At 37.2% G+C, this 17,142-nt stretch overlaps 1 protein-coding gene across 2 annotated transcripts in view; it reads left to right on the forward strand.

Moving 5' to 3' along the window:
• Positions 1-17,142, forward strand: part of BTG4 (BTG anti-proliferation factor 4) — a 33,998-nt gene that overhangs the window by 8,303 nt on the left and 8,553 nt on the right. The window contains exons 2-5 of one of the 2 annotated variants that reach the window (XM_035716515.2): positions 6,222-6,413; positions 6,887-7,024; positions 7,778-7,976; positions 10,374-10,528. In XM_035716515.2, coding sequence (XP_035572408.1) covers positions 6,241-6,413; positions 6,887-7,024; positions 7,778-7,976; positions 10,374-10,528 — 665 coding nt within the window. In that variant the 5' untranslated portion in view covers positions 6,222-6,240. Of the gene's footprint in view, positions 1-6,221; positions 6,414-6,886; positions 7,025-7,777; positions 7,977-10,373; positions 10,880-17,142 lie in introns of those variants that run through there. The other variant, XM_025465585.3, reaches the window with a different exon arrangement.

Consider the following 17,142-nt stretch of genomic DNA (forward strand, 5'->3'; position numbering starts at 1 on the left):
TGTGTCTCTGCCTCTCTCTCTCTGTCTCTCTGTCTCTCTCTCTCTCTCTCTCTCTGTCTCTCATGGATAAATAAATAAAATCTTAAAAAAAGAAAACTCAGTACATCTCAATCTGAACTGGCCACTGTTCTTTTTCTACCAGCTCTTCTGTTGAACTCCGTTATTTCTTTCTTTCTTTTTTTTTTGAACTCAGTTATTTCAATGATAACATTATTGTCTTGGCTATTCATGCTGGAAACTTGGAGGGATTTTTGAGTATCCCACTTCTCAAAACTCTGCATCCAAATAGTCCCTGTGTACATACCTGATTTCCTACTCTAGATTATAAACCTCTTGAAAGGACAGGTGAAACAAAATTTTTTTAACCCCGCGGCACTTAGCAGCATCTCACGTGCAGTACATGGTCAGTAAATAGTCATGGCATGAATGTCAATTATAGTAGAAGTTCTAGTTCTCATTATGTCTAGGAGGTGATTTAAGTAAGGTGTTTAAAATCATCATAAACAAGTAACTGAAGGAAGTCTTGCATGATGTTTAGTTTCTATTTGTTCTTTCCTGAACTCTAAGTACATTGTTATTCTACTGTTCTATTCATAACATCCAGGCCTGCCTGGGCCTGTTGCAGAAAATATCACTAGGGAGGGTTCAAAGCCTCATCAGCTAATGGGTTGCACCAACTCAAAATGCACTGTAACAGTATGTCATCTGGGAAGGTGAACTAATGAAAGAATTAATAAACGCCTGGCACCCCTGCAGTATTATAAATGCAAACACTAACCATTTGAAAAGGAGAAATTTGAGGATATGCTAATGCATATGCTGCCTTAGTTCCAAAGCAAATTTTACATCAGCAATATATGAGTAGTTGTCCTGATTTCCAATTTTTTTTTACTTCTAACATAAATTAAAAAAAAAAAAAACTTTGCAAAAGTTATCCCAGCAAAGGCTAGAAAAGATGAGGACAAATGATGCAAATTTGTGATAATAATCTTTGTTGAGCTCAAGGCATTACGAAGCAATCAAGAGTATAAAATAAATGTGAAATTCCCTTAATGGCTAGGGAGCTATCTCTCTTAATGCTCTTCTATCTTTGCTGCCCATTATAATCACTTGGGGAAGCTTTTAAAAGTCCTGATTCCCTGGTTGCACTCCATTCCCCTGAAATCAGAATGGCTGGGGGGTAGACTGATGGCAGGCATCAGTATTTTTAAAAGATATTCAGGTGATTCCAAAGTACAGTAGTTTGGAAACCCCTGTAACTGAGTAAGAGGAACAAGAAATATATAATGGAAAGCTGAAATCAGCAAGTTACTATAAAAATGGAAGGTCATTAAGGTCCTAGTCATAATTTTATTTTTATATGTTTTGGGTATATAGTACATACTTAAATACTTAATAAATTGAATTGAACCAACCTTGTTAAATCATATCATTACTAGATATCCAGGTGTTCAGCCACCATTTTCACAGTCTTTAGATGATCCTTTCTCATATCTCCTAAAGCATCAAAGATAGTGCAATCCTATCTGTATTTCCAGTAATAATATCTATAATTAATTTCAGTTCATCACTGGTGAAAGCTTTAAGTTATACTCTCCAGCATGTCAGGAGCCATCCATATCCATATTTTACTACTACTAGCAATGAAGTTTTTATTCCAGCCAGGAGGGAGTAATCCATTTCCAGAATTCCATTTTAGAGTCTGTTTTCTTAAAACATCCCTGGTACAAACTGTTGTAGATTGAGTTCCTTAGAAACAGCCTCTAAGATGGGAAACTGCATGCAAGTTTATTAGGGAGTCCTCTTGAGGGATACACATGAGAGGGTGACAAAGATAGGACTGGGTGGAGAGACAGGTAGACCAATGGTGCAGTTGCAATTGAGCACTCAGTCTATTTTATGGGGAGTTCTGGAAATGGGATAGCCCTTTAGAATAGCAAGGAAGCCAGGATTTTGTATCCCCACATTAGCCAGTCAGTGGCTGCACAGCAGGCCACGCCTTGCAGGGGATGGGAGGATATCTTTACTGTGAGGTAGTTTCCAAGAGTAAGTTCCAATGAGAGATGCAGCTATAAGCCATCAGCATCTGATAGTTCCAGCAGTTGGGGGATGATTGTGTTGACCCTGAAGAGGAGAACTGGTTGAAGAACCTCAGTATTTATTAGTGTTCAAAATGACCTATCTTTGGCCAATGGGAGCTCTTCATGTAGGTTTTTATGTCTTTTGACATGACCCACTGGTTTTGTATAGTTTTCTTGCTTTCTGATAAAATATATTTCAGGCTCATGTAATATATGACCTGAACCAGAACTGAAATCAGTCATTTCTCCAAGGACTTTTTTAAGTAAGAAATTGTATTTAGAGACCACAAAATGAGTATAAGGATTGCTCATTGATTCTAGGCCTTTCAGTGGACAGAACCAAAATACAAATTTTTTGGAAAAAAACCTCAGGTTCATATTAATACTACCATTTCAAATTTAACATGATATAATTTTTTACTTAATTTCTTTGATTTTTACACTTTTACCCTTTTCCTTACATTGAAAATCTTAGTTCATAGCAACACTATAGTAAATATTTGTATTTCTCTATTCTAGTATATTCTCTCTCTCTCTCTCTCTATATATATATATAATTTCGAAAGAGTAATACTAATATTATGGTAAACAGGCTACAGAATGACATTTAAATCTTTCCACTTGGATTTTGTCAAAGTACTTTGTTTGATCTTTACTCTTTTTTTAAAAAGATTTTTGTTTATTTCAGAGAGAGAGAGAGAGAGCATGAGCAGGGAGAGGGGCAAAGGGAGAGAGAGAAGCAGACTCCTCACTGAGCAGGGAGCCAAACTTGATCCTGACCTGAGCCAAAGGCAAACACTTAATTGACTGAGCCACCCAGGGGCCCCTGCTTGATCTTTATTGTACTCATTTGTTTTCACTTGTAACAGGATACATTCTTGGCAAATTTACAGATAACAGGTAGACAAAACGATAAGAGAATTTATTGAATGACAAAATTGGGTCAGAATCCTGTTTCCTTATAGTGATGGTCTAAATTCAACACAATGAAATATGATAGGTATAACTGCAAAATGCAGTTGTTCTATACCCCCTTTAATTAATTAATTAATTTTAAAAGTTATTATTTAATTTATTAAAAAAATTTTTATTGGAGTTCAGTTTGCCAACATATAGCATAACACCCAGTGCTCATCCCACCAAGTACCCCCCTCAGTGCCCATCACCCAGTCACCCCCACCCCCCGCCTACCTCCCCTTCCACTACCCCTTGTTCATTTCCCAGAGTTAGGTGTCTCTCATGTTTTGTCACCCTCACTGATATTTTCACTCATTTTCTCTCCTTTCCCTTTATTTCCTTTCACTAATTTTTATATTCCCCAAGTGAATGAGATCATATAATGTTTGTCCTTTTCCGATTGACTTATTTCACTCAGCATAAAACCCTCCAGGTCTATCCAGGTGGAAGCAAATGGTGGGTATTTGTCATTTCTAATGGCTGAGTAATATTCCATTGTTTATACCTCCTTCTAATCCATAAAGCATTAGTAAAGACTGACAATAAAATGATAAATTTACTATTTATCAATAAGAAAGGCTACCACTTTTTGAGCACTTATTATATGCTAGGCACTCTGCTAAATACTTCATATAATTTTATAATCTAATCTGGATAAGAGCCTTATGATAGTAGTAGTAATCTATCATCTACAGAGCATTTATTGAGTACTTGGTGCTCTAGGCATTTTATACTTAATTCTCATAACAACCCAGAAAGAGTTCCAGATCTAGAAGTCTGGTTCCAAGGATATAGGTACTATACTTCACCCCTTTTTTAAAGATGAGATTTTGAAGATGAGAGAGACTGAGAAACTTCTCTAAATTTCTGGCAAATGAAGGACTGGGATTCAATCCATGATGCTTTATTTCATAGCTGGTTTCTTTTTTTCTTTTTTAATGATTTCATTTATTTATTCATGAGAGCTGGTTTCCTAACTGCTCTGCAATACTGCCCTCCTGTTACAATTGCTAGGCAGGCTTTGGACTGGGTACGTTAATATGTCATTCATTGTAATCTTGTTAACAATCTGGGTGGGGGGCATCACTCTTGTCCCTCCCATTTTACAGATCAGAAACTGAAAGTTCAGGAGATAAGGAAGTTGCTCCAGATTACACGGTGAGATGTAAAGTTGCAACTCACATCCAGGTCTAACTCCAAAGCCCATATTCTTAAACATTATGCTGTACAGGAAGGGAAAGATGTAAAAAACCAATAGCATTAGTGAAAAAGACTACTTGCAAGTTCATTGTGAGGCAGTGGTGGGATGCTACTGCCAGCAAAACGAATGGCACCTGAGGCTACATTCTAGAAATACAGTATTTGCAGCAAAGGAGGAGACAGTCCCACTCTAATCTGTAATGGTAGAGCATACCTGGAGCATTTAGTATCTTTCTGGGCTCTGCAATTTAAACAAGCATGATCAACATAGCTGAAACTCCTCCACAGGAGAGCCCTGAGCCTGGTGAAGTGTCTGAGTAATGTGTCTATAGGAAGAACTGTTAAAAAGTTGAGGTTAGCCCTCTGAAAGAGAAGACCCAGGAGAGGCTGGTATTTGAAGTGTCTTCTTGTGGTGGAGTATTAGATACAGTCTATGGTTCCAGAGGGAAGAACCAAGGCTTCTGTTAGGAGGAAATAGCGCCTCCAAGGGAGGAAGCACTGCTTGGTATTTGGAGCTTTTTGAAATGAAATGGGCTTTCTCTAAAGGGAATGAATTCCTTTTCACTGATGAAGAACCTGAATGACCACTTACTGTGGGATTAAAGATTATATGTCAGGTGTGGTGGTTCTTACATTTGAGTGAAAGAATCATCTGGAAGAACTTGTGAACTACTGGTTCTCAAGCTTCACCTTTTGAAGTATTGATTCAACAGATCTGGGATAAGGTCCACGAATCCACATTTTTAACAAGAGGCTGGGTGGGTCCAAACGGGGTGGTCAGTGACCCACACTTTGAGAATCAGTGAGACTAGATAAACTCCAAGATCTCTTCTACTTGTTTTACAAATAAACATCTTAGCAAAAGACGTGTGTAGTCAACATAACGATTGTTCAAAGAAAGTTGTCTTAAATTTTATATGAGATCTAAGACAAAATATTTTAATATGTTGACATTACAATTAGAGACAAAATGACTGGAATGTAGGATGTTAGATATGGAAGGTGAAGGCTTGATTCTCAATCTATGTCATAAGAGATAAGACTTTAATGTTATAATCAGCAAAATAGAAGAGACAAATCCAAATGGAAGATCTTTGACCATTTTAAAGAACTTACTCTACCTATAGCAATCTGATGGGGACCTGGAAGGAGCTATCTAATTACCCTAATGGACAGCACCTGTGTAAGGTTAAACACACCTGTCCTGCCCTGGGACCCGGGATTATATAAACTTCAGCCTAAAACCAACAGAACAGGTGTGGGGGAGGGTATCTTCTAACTCTGGCCCACTTTCTGTTGGGGCCAAAGCACTTTTTCTGGCAAGTATCATGTATGTTTGATTAACCTTAACTTTCACTTGATGCATGCAACCTGAGAGCCACGTTTTAGAACTACTATATCCTGAAATGTTTTGCTCTCTGTAAATGTTTTTTAAAAGCAGTGCTTGGGTATAATTTATTGTCCCATATCAGGGTTTTATTTATTTATTTATTTATTTATTTATTTATTTATTTATTTATTTATATTCATGAGAGGCACAGAGAGAGAGAGAGAGAGAGAGAGAGAGAGAGGCAGAGAGAGAAGCAGGCTCCAAGCAGGAAGCCTGATGCAGGACTTGATCCCAGGACTCCAGGGCCATGCTCTGGGTGGAAGGCAGACACTAAACTGGTGAGCCATCCAGGGATCCTGACTTTTTTAAAAAATTTAAGTTGCATAATCGTGTTTCATTTGTTTCTTAAGTGTATTAAACTTTTAAAAAGAGAGTCTTTTTTCTTTGAAAATACTGAAAACTGGTTGAGGAATTGGTATTCGTTGGTGTTTTGTTAATTGATAGTTATCGATGTGCTTCTTTAGTTCATAAAGGATAAACAAGTGATTTCTGTTTTAAATTTAAGGTCCCTAAAACTTCCTAATGGCAAATACACGTTGATAATCAGTGTGACCTGTTTCTATTTTATTTTCACTTCCTTTTAATGATTACAGACCTCCTTTCCCTTGAATCATGAGGGATGAAATTGCAACTGCAGTTTTCTTTGTCACAAGATTGGTAAAAAAACATGATAAATTGAGTAAACAGCAAATAGAAGACTTTGCAGAAAAGCTGATGACGATCTTGTTTGAAACCTACAGAAGTCACTGGCACTCTGACTGCCCTTCCAAAGGGCAAGCCTTCAGGTGAGAGCTGGTGTATATGATGGCAAAGGGAAGGAAGTAGCAAGTGATAACCATTGGCAATGATTCTTTTGCCAGTGTCTGAGGAACAAAAGTTTTATGGTCTTAAATTGATTGGAATGTGGGCTTGAGAGAAAGACACGGAGCAGGTGGCAGTGCATAGTTGAAAACTATATAGTTTAAATATAGTTGAAGACTATAGGGCAAACCCCTTATGTAAGGTGGGTTAAGCTGTCTCTATCTTGTGCTTACCACAAAAGATATGCAGAGAACATTCGTCACACTAATTGTGTGACTTAGTGATGCAACTTACATTATGAGTAGCTGTTACAAGTTGATGGTTCTATCCCTAAAACTGTGGAGGGTGGGGACTGGGTAGGGTTGCGGGTGAGGGTGGAGCTGTTTGTTCATCACATGATTGTTCTACGAAGGCTCCTGTCCCCACGTCTTTGTTTCCCTTTCCTTGCTTTTGAAAGGTGTATCAGGATAAATAATAATCAGAATAAAGATCCCATTCTAGAAAGGGCTTGTGCTGAAAGTAACGTGGATTTTTCTCACCTGGGACTTCCAAAGGAGATGACCCTGTGGGTAGATCCCTTTGAAGTGTGCTGTAGGTGAGTAATCTCATGGGAGGTGGTGTGACCCTCCCTGAAACTGTGGGTTGCATAGTTCTGTACACCTATGTTAGTGGCAAGGAGGGCACTGGCTGGTTAAGGTTTCAGATGCAAACTTTATTTGCACAAACTTCCGGTAGGAGTGGATGGCCTAGAAGCACAAAGACTTCACGTAGTATTTCAAATTTGCCTTTGATCACTACACGTTATTGCCCACTGTAGATTATAATGCCTAAGTATTATAAGCAGTATCTAGGCGGCAGAGAAGTTGCAATGCAATCCATTAGCTGAATTGAAAGAAACTAGTTTTTGTCTTTTTCTGAAAAATTCACTGAGAGCCCTTACAAAGACCGCCGTTAATTACAACCCTGTGCTAGCTGAAGGTCACAATGTCTCTTAATTTGCTTAACTGTCAAACCATTTCAATATGTTTTTAAAAATGTGAGTAAAGGGCAGCCCTGGTGGCTCAGCGGTTTAGCGCTGCCTGCAGTCCAGGGTGTGATCCTGGAGACCCGGGATCGAGTCCCATGTCAGGCTCCCTGCATGGAGCCTGCTTCTCCCTCTGCCTGTGTCTCTGCCTCTCTCTCCTCTCTGTGTATTCTTATGAATAACTAAATAAAATCTTTAAAAAAAATGAGTAAAATAACTTTTTGCAAATGAGTAAAGTGGTCTGTAGAAAAAAAATTAGAGATAAAAAAAATCTTGTGAAATTTTGGATCCCTGATGAATACTTTATTTTCTTCTCCTACTTAGGTATGGTGAGAAAAATCATCCATTTACAATTGCTTCTTTTAAAGGCAGGTGGGAGGAATGGGAGCTTACCCAGCAGATCAGCTTTGCTGTTAATAGAGCCACTTTAGACTCCACCTCAGGCATTTCCTCGGATGAAGAAAGTTCTAACAAAGAACCTCAGATCATTCCTAAAGTCAGTAATCCTAAGAGTATATATCAGGTAATGTGTGTTCCAGTTCTTCTATATGCTTTTTTTTTTCCTATTCTAATTCTAAAAAAAAAAAAAATTGTTCACTGTCAAAGTGGAAAATGGAAAAACTATAAACATTTAAATCACAATATTAATATTATGGAAACATTTTTTTCTTCTATATGCAGTTTCTCTACTTGGCTGAGTGCTCAGGAGCTGCATAGTCTTCTATAGTCCTGTTTCTCCATGTAGCATTTTTTTTTTAAGAGTTTATTTATTCATGAGAGAGGCAGAAACATAGAGGGAGAAGCAGACTCCCTGTGGGAAGCCTGATGCAGGATTCAATCCCACGACCCCAGGATCATGACCTGAGCCAAAGGCAGATGCTCAACCACTGAGCTCCCCTCTCTCTGTAGTATTTGAACACAAGTCTCCTTTAATCCAAATTCCTTCATGATTAAACATTAAAATTAGTGGGCTTTTTGCCAGTAGAAAATAATATACCATTTATAGAAAATTTGGAATATTAAGAAATGGTTAAAGGTCTATAATCCCACCACAAGAAAAGTTTTCTAAAAAAAAAATAAATGATAAAGCAAAATATATTTTAACCACAACTCTTAGAAAGACAGGTATATTTGTATGTTGGAAGTAGGTTTCATTAAACAATACTCATCCTTATTTTACATAGTGCTCCCCATATTTTCTATTAAAGTGATTTCAGTCACCTAAATTGATCTCATGACTCAGAAATAGTGGCAACCCTCAATTTGAAAAACATGGATCTAGACAGACTGTCTGTTGACATTGTATGTATATACTGGTTTGTATGTTTTCTGAAATTAATCCCTTATGTTAAAATAATTTAAATACTTAACATTTTAATATTTTTTCCCTTGTAATTTACTTAACTAATCTATTACTGGCAGTCATCTAGATTATTTCCACATTGTTGTGATATAAAAGCTGATAATTTGTAAAGATGACTGAATTTTAAGTTATTTCTGGATATTTGATTCCATGTCTATGGAATTACTGGCTGATAGGATAGGGACATTTTACTGTTCTGAATGTATGGCCAAAGTACCATGTAGGAGGTTTTGTTTATTTGTAGTCTAACCAGATCTAGGTGAAAGTTTGTATTTTATCATTTTTCCTAAAATTGGTTATTCTCATTTAAAAATACATTGCTGAAGATGCTGTTATAGACTACTTAATTTAAGTAAACATTAAAAACAAATCTCTAAGTGCCCAAATGTTTTGGGTACTTGTTTTATGAATTTTTTCTTCACCAATTTACCACTTGAGGTCTTAATATATTATTATTACATTCTCTTCAAAGGTTAGAAATATTTTAATCCCTTTTCATATTACTGGCAAATATTTTTTCTGTAGTTTGTTTCTAAACTCTACAGTTTATTATATAATTCTGCATGTATAAATGTTTAAAATCATGTAATGACATATATGCCCTTAATTCTTCTATTATTTTTTTAATTTACATATATATATATATTTTAATTGGAGTTCAATTTGCCAACATATAGCATAACACCCAGTGCTCATCCCATCAAGTGCCGCCCTCAGTGCCCGTCACCCAGTCACACCCACCCCCCCGCCCACCTCCCTTTCCACCACCCCTTGTTCGTTTCCCAGAGTTAGGAGTCTCTCATGTCGTCTCCCTCTCTGAGATTTCCCACTCATTTTTTTCTCCTTTCCCCTTTATTCCCTTTCACTATTTTTTATATTCCCCAAATGAATTAGACCATATAATATTTGTCCTTCTCCGATTGACTTATTTCACTCAGTATAATACCCTCCAGTTCCATCCACGTGGAAGCAAATGGTGGGTATTTGTCGTTTCTAATGGCTGAGGAATATTCCATTGTATACATAGACCACGTCTTCTTTATCCATTCATCTTTTGATGGATAACTCTATTCTTAGAAAGGTTTCCTTCCATCTGGGGATCAGATCTATAGTCAGCTATATCCTCATGGAACAATTTCTTTTCAGTGTGCTCTGCAAAACATCTGTATTGGTCATTTGGGATGTTGAAAATGGATATTTCGAGACCTCAGCCCTAGAGGTCATGATTAGACAGCTTTGGGTTAAGCCAATGAGGGGAATGGTGGGGTAGAAGAGAACCCAAGAATATACATAAATTTGAAGATGTGTTTTCAAGTATTTTAGTTGGACTAAAGATTTAATTTTGTTAAAAGGTATGACATGACTTTATTACCTTCCTGCCCCCTATGCAAGCCAATTTTCCAAGGAGCATTATCTGCTTTGATTTTTATTCATTTGTACTCTCTATGCTTTCTGAAGGCTTAGCTTCTGAGTTATGGGTTTATGTTTAGTACTTAGGTCTAGCTTATTACTTTACAGATGACCTTCATATTTTCTTTTTCACTTTTTTCCCCCCAGGTTGAAAACTTAAAACCGCCCTTTCAATCTTGGTTCCATGTCTCCCGCAAAAAGAATATGGCAGATGGCCGTATGGGCCTCCTAGGGAACACTTCTCATGCATCGCATAAACATCCTAAAGGTCAGAGGTCTGGTGCTAACCACCGGGTGGACAGGTACCACTGGGTGAACACAAACCGATAATGCAGTGGCTGGGCACCTCGTGGCATAGAGCTCAGAGGAGCTGCTTTATGTTCTCTAAAACAGAAGAGAGTCTAAGGTTGTGAAGCCCACAAAACAGAAAAAGTACTCCCATCAGGGACTAGGGTGCCATAACAGTGAATCCTTTCACACAGATCATGACTATGTTCTTAACTGTACTTTTAATTTGTATGTAATTTTATGTGAAGTTTTATGTAACACTAACGAATGTATTCAGTAAGGTAATAGAATGAAGATATTGACCTGGGATAAGATTCAATGAATTATGAAAAGCAACAGTTTAAATAAACGCACTATGTTTTTAATACTTTTCTAGTTCAGTTTTTTGCAAGAAAAAAGTTTGTGTTTCTTCATTAGCCCCATTTAAAACAGGTATCCTGTTATCTCCTTTGTTACCCATCATCACTACTTAATTTCGCAAGACCACTGGGAGCTTATTTTAAAATTACTCTTTAAGATACAAAATTCCCTTGTTTGTGTCTTCTAAAGATTTTGATCTATTTCTATTTGTAAACCTCTTATGACTTATAACAGTGACAACTGCTCATTATAAGATTGAAGCTAATGGAATTAAAATTAAAAATTTGATTAAAAATTCCAGCTAAGCAGAAAAAAAAGCACCAAGAAAAAAAAAAATCCCTCCTGCCATCCAGCCAGAAACCACCATTATTAACATTAAATAGTGATCGTCTTTCCAGTCATCCTATACATGTATATAGATGTAAGAAGTGATATACAACTCAATAAGAAAAACCATACTATAGGAGCTACTTAACGAGTAACTAAAATTAAAAATTGAATTCAAGTATCTTAGCAAAACAAAGATACCTAAAGTGAAATATTCGTCAACTTTCTGCCACAGAATATTTTATTCGCTGAAAGATTTCTCTGGAGTTCAACACCAGGAAGCTAAAAACTTTTTATCTTTAAAACTTTGTGTGTTTTTGTTTTTTGTTTTTTGTTTTTTTCAACTTTATACAGTAGTATTTGTTGCTATGCAAGCTGTAGAAATAAGCACTCTTAATTTTTTTTTTTTCCCCCTGAGGACAAGTTGAATGAGTCTTAAAGTCTTAGGTCACGCTTTCTTTCTCTTTCAATTTCACAGACCTCACACGAAATCGATGTTTTTGGCATGATACTGTGGAGATAATCGGAAACTAGTTTGATTCCCCGCCCCGCAAAACCCCTTCATTCACACAAACACACACTTTTACTTTCTTGGGTGACTTCCTTTGCCCGCCAGACTGAAAACCTTTCCCTCTGTCCTGGAAGTCTATAGCCGTGTGTTGGTCATTCCACATCAGTTTTCCCCAAAATACTGTGTTCCTTTCTGATCTGCAGATTTAATTTTTCTAGAGCAATCGTTGACAATATTCTAATACTTCCACCCACCCATTTTTAGGGATACCGGCTCTCTCGATGTGGGATCATTTCTTTTTTCTGTCATAATGATTTATCTGATTGCTTTATCTTTATTTCATTTTTTTAAAACCACGATGGTCTTAAGTCTTCCCTCTGCCAGTTTGATTCTTAGTCCTGTCTAGTTTTTGTTTCTTACCCATTTCTTAGTTCCATAATGATATTTGGATTTCAATTAGCTATTTTCTGTAGGAATTATTCCCATATGCAGTTTGACTAAAAAATGGAAGGACTGTATAAAATAGTTACTATATGTAGTACATCATAATACTTGTGACAGAAGAATGGGTTTCTAAGAACTTTTGCCCAGAGGATTTTCTTAATTGTCTCTTGAAGTATGTGAGGCTGTTTTGTTCTTGTTTTCGTTTTTTGTTTTTAAACTTCTTCCAGCCAATGGAGATGATAAATCTGTGGCATGTATATTACCACTCCTGCAACCCATGCCATGATGGACATCGCTAATGAATCACAATATTCTTATTTGGATTTGCAGATGACCTCAAAATTCTGTGCACACAGTACCAGAGATAGCCATTAGAATAGTTCCAAGTTGGTACTCAAAAATAAATCAATTCCACCACAATTGAGGATTGGCCCAGAGGGAGCCATCCATGAGCTTTAGAGCCCTTGTAATTCTTTAAAGCTTCCCATGTGGCCTTGAAAAGGAGGAGGGGGGTTTAATGAGCTATATATTTTTTTGCTGTGATTACAAGTGATCAATACAATTAAAAAGCCTCCAAATAGGGATCCCTGGGTGGCGCAGCGGTTTGGCGCCTGCCTTTGGCCCAGGGCGCGATCCTGGAGATCCGGGATCGAATCCCACGTCGGGCTCCCGGTGCATGGAGCCTGCTTCTCCCTCTGCCTGTGTCTCTGCCTCTCTCTCTCACTGTGTGCCTATCATGAATAAATAAAAATTAAAAAAAAAAAAGCCTCCAAATATATTAGTACTGTATCTATTAGTGTATAATAACCAAATTAGATCTTCCTAATCTGCATTTTGAAATTTTCTAGGAGTATGTACTATTTTTGTTTAAAATTAACCTTCTTGAGAGAGCTATAGATTCACATGCTATTAAGTGGAGAGACTCTGTGTACCTTTACCTAGTTTTCACCAATGGTAACCGTTTGCAAGACGATACTATAATATACAATATAATATTACAAACGGATATTGACATGATGCAGTTGGGATACAGAACATTTCCATGTTCCTCTCTATGGCCATACCCTTCCCCCAAACCCTTCCTCAACCCCCTGGCAACCACTAAACTGTTGTTCCCCACTTCTGTAATTTTGCCATCTCAAGAATGTTGTAAATGGAATCCTATTGTAGGCCACCTTTTGGGATTGGCTTTTTTTTCACTGAGCGTAGTTCTCTGGAGATTCATCTAGATTTTTACATGAAGCAGTACTTTGTTCCTTATTACCATTAAGTAGTATTCCATGGTATGGATATGTCACAATTCGTTTAACCATTTACGTATTGAAGAAAGACAACTGGGTTGTTTCTAGTTTTAAGGATTATAAATAAAACTGCTATAAACATGCATATACATAATGTGTGAGTATAAAGTTTTATTTCTCTGGGATAAATGCCTAAAAGAGTAATTGCTAGGTTGTATGGTAGATTCATGTTTAGGTTTTTATGAAACTGCCAAACGGTTTTATGGAGTGGCTGTACCATTTTATATTGCCACAAGCAATGCATGAATGATCTCCTTTCTCCATGTGTCTGCCAGACTTTCAGGTTCTTGAGTCCTAGTTTTTTGTTTGTTTGTTTGTTTTGTTTTTCTTTCAGCACTGGAAAAATGTTGTGCTTCTTCCTGGTTTTGTGGCTTCTAATGAGAAATCTGCTGTGATTCACATTTTTAACTCTATATCTAAGTTATCATTTTTTTTTTTTTTCTGGCTGCTTTCAAGACTTTTTTCTTGGCTTTTAGTTCTTGGAAGTTTAATTATATGTTTTGGTGTGGATTTTTAAAAAATTTATTTATCCTGTTTGGGACTCATTTAGTTCCTTGAATCTGTAGGTTTACTTCTTTCCAAACGTGGGGAGTTTTCAGCCATTATTTCTTTGACTACTTTTACAGCATGCCCCTTTTTGTCTTCTCCTTCTGAGAGTGAAGACTTAAATGCTAGATCATTTGCTATAGTATCATAGGTGCCTATGGCTCTATACATCCATTTGTCCTTTTTATACTCTGCTATTCAGATGTGGTAATTTCTATCATTCTATCTACAAATCCAGTGACTTTCCCCATCTCTGTCCCTTCCATTTTTCTATTGAGCTTATCTAGTGAGCTTTTTATTTTACTTTTGTATTTTTTCAGTTCTAAAATCTTTATTTGATCCTTTGTCTTCTTTCTTCTGTGACTTTATAGTTGTTGTTTTTTTTTTTTTTGCTGAGATTTTCCATTTTCAAAATTTGTTTCAAACATGTTCATAATTGTTTGTTAAAGCATTTTTGTGATGGCTTCTTTAAATTTTTTTCCCTGTAATTCTAACATCTTTGTCATATTGGTGTGTTGGGATCTGTTTATTGTCTTTTTTCACTGTTTTTAAAAAATCTTTCTGGTTCTTATTATGATAAATGGTTTTTTTGCCTGAAACTTGTACATTTTGTGACATTAGAAGACTTGGGATCTTATTTAAACTTTGTTCTAGCTGATTTCCTTTGAACCACCATTACAGTGGTGAGGGTGGTGGGGAGTACAGGTGCTGCTTTGTTTCTGCCAGGCTCCCTGCTACCTAAAGAAGGGGTTCCTCACACCTGCTGGGCAGGTAGGGGAGTTCAAGCTCCTCATGTGGCTTACAGGAACACTTTACTTAGGGTGGCCTTATTACTGAAAGGCTGTAGTAAAAGTCCTGACTCTGCCCTGGGTCTTTGCTGATACCACTGGAGCGGGGAGGTGGTGGTGAGGGAACTCAGTACTATGCTATGTTGATAATGTCCAGATTCCCCATGGGGTCTTCCCTGACACTGCAGAGAGGAGTGGGGTTTGTTACTGCCCTGTGGGGATGAAAAGATGAAGATTCCCAGCTCTGTGCATGGTCTTCTCTCATAACATCCCAGGAGGAGGTTGGGGTGCCTGGCAAGGTGGAAGTTTAGACTTCTCACTCAACTTTTGCTGATGTGGGTAGGGCCATTTTGTTGTTGTTGTTGTTGTTGTTGTTTTTCCTGTGATGTTTGGCTATAGTAAAGCAGTTGATGTCTAAATGTGTTTTGTCTTGCTGGGCTGCCTTTTTTTTTTTTTTTTTTTAAGACTTATTGATTTGAGAGATGGAAAGGGGAAGGGCAGAGGGAAAGAATCTGAAGCAGATTTCCTGCCGGGCATGGAGCCCTATGCGGCGCTCAATCTCACAACCCTGAGATCATGATCTGAGTCAAAATCAAAAGTTGGTTCCCATAGCCGCAGGGTGACTTCCCTGGTCACCGAGGCAGTGCATGCATGTTGGGGTTACCTTTACCTTTTCTATAAGTTACCGAAACATCTACTTCTTTCGTTTGTATCATTCCTTCAAATAAAGTAATTTGGTACCCAAAAAAAAAAAAAAAAAAAAAATCAAAAGTTGGTTGCTTAACTGACGGAACCACCCAGCTCCCCCTATGCTGTTCCTTTTTCTTAGTCCTTTGGCTAGAGAGATCATGCTTTGGGGGAGCTTTTTGGTTCTGTGCCCATTTGTGTTTATGGATTGCTGTTTTTTTCGTTTCCACATCAGGAATACGTGAGGGAATAAGAGAATCTGTGGAGTTTATCATCACTTCCTGCCTCAGGTTTTGAGGTTCTTGGCTGGTCTATTTTCTTAGTTATGCCTTTCAGAGTCTTCTTATTTTTACACATAATGTCCAAGAATTTTATTTCTACTTGGTGGAAGGAGTAGGGAAAGGTATGTCTACTCCATTTGCCTGGAAGAAAAAACTGTGTAGCACTTTTGAAATTAAAAAAAAATAATTCTTAAAACACTTAAGTATTATGTTTTTTTGGAAAGGGCTCTTTTTGTGAATAGTTGGTAAAATATGGCTTTTCTATCTACTGAAGTTTCCTTATCCTTTTTCTGACAAGTGGGCTGTGTATGTGTGTGTGTGTATACATAAGTTAATTCCTTGAAGATAACTAGAAGCTGAACACTTCTAAACAGAAACAGCAATAATTGCACAAAATACAGCCTGAAAGAGATCATGATCCCTGCCTTGTAATCTGTGGCATTTCCATTAAAAAGCATGTGCTTACCCAAAGCCTGCACTGTTGGTATATTAATAATGGAATCAGAAGGAAGGCTCAAGAAGTCAGCCAAGGAGCTAATAGGATCATGTTTTGGCAGGTGCCTCCCTCAGCCAAGAATGAGGAATACAGAAGAAAGATCTTTAAGTTCTGCATGATTTTTTCTTTGCCACTCTCTGAGGCCCTGGACTCTTGGCCTAATGACTCTAAACAGTCTTGTGTATATGGCTTAGTTAATCTTCCCTCTGCTTTTTTGGGAAATGCATCTCATAATTTATGTGGATAGCTAAAGTTCTTGAGGAGACATATTCAGTTTTTATCATAGCTAAGTATTACTTTCTTCTCAAAGTACTGGTGAAGTCTTTAATCTTATGAAGTTACTCTGATTTGGGGGATGTGTTTTGTTTATGAAGAGACCGGAGAACAGGTGTATCACAGTCCATCCTTAGGGGGACTGCATTTTATTAGCATCTGTGCTAGGAAGGCAGCAGAGAATTTTAATCGAGCTAGTAACTAGTGAAACAGTTTTAAGGTTGACAAATTTGGTACTTACTTTGTCTGATGGCTGGTGTTTTAAACTGAGTCTTTTTGTTTGTTTGTTTGTAAAACTGAGCCATTATTTAAGATGACTGAGTGACCAACCTCTAGCAGCAAAGAAATGAGGATGCAGTGTTTGTGTAAGATGGTGGTGTAGTGAATTATAACAGATCTCCTCATGGCTGGATTTAAAACTCTTTGTTAAGCCTGAATCATCAATCTTTTTGTCTCACAGTTGTCTAATGTTTTTAGTTGTAATTTATTTTCCCTAAAGTAATTGAAAATTAGTATTTTGGATGGATTTAGAGTGAAATCCTCAGGCATGTATGGACATTTCATCATTACAACAAAAGATGTATAGTGCCAAAACTTTTGAATATGAGGTGGAT

The sequence above is a fragment of the Canis lupus genome, chromosome 5 (genome assembly GCF_003254725.2).
Source record: "Canis lupus dingo isolate Sandy chromosome 5, ASM325472v2, whole genome shotgun sequence".
In the NCBI taxonomy this organism is placed as follows: Eukaryota; Metazoa; Chordata; class Mammalia; order Carnivora; family Canidae; genus Canis; species Canis lupus.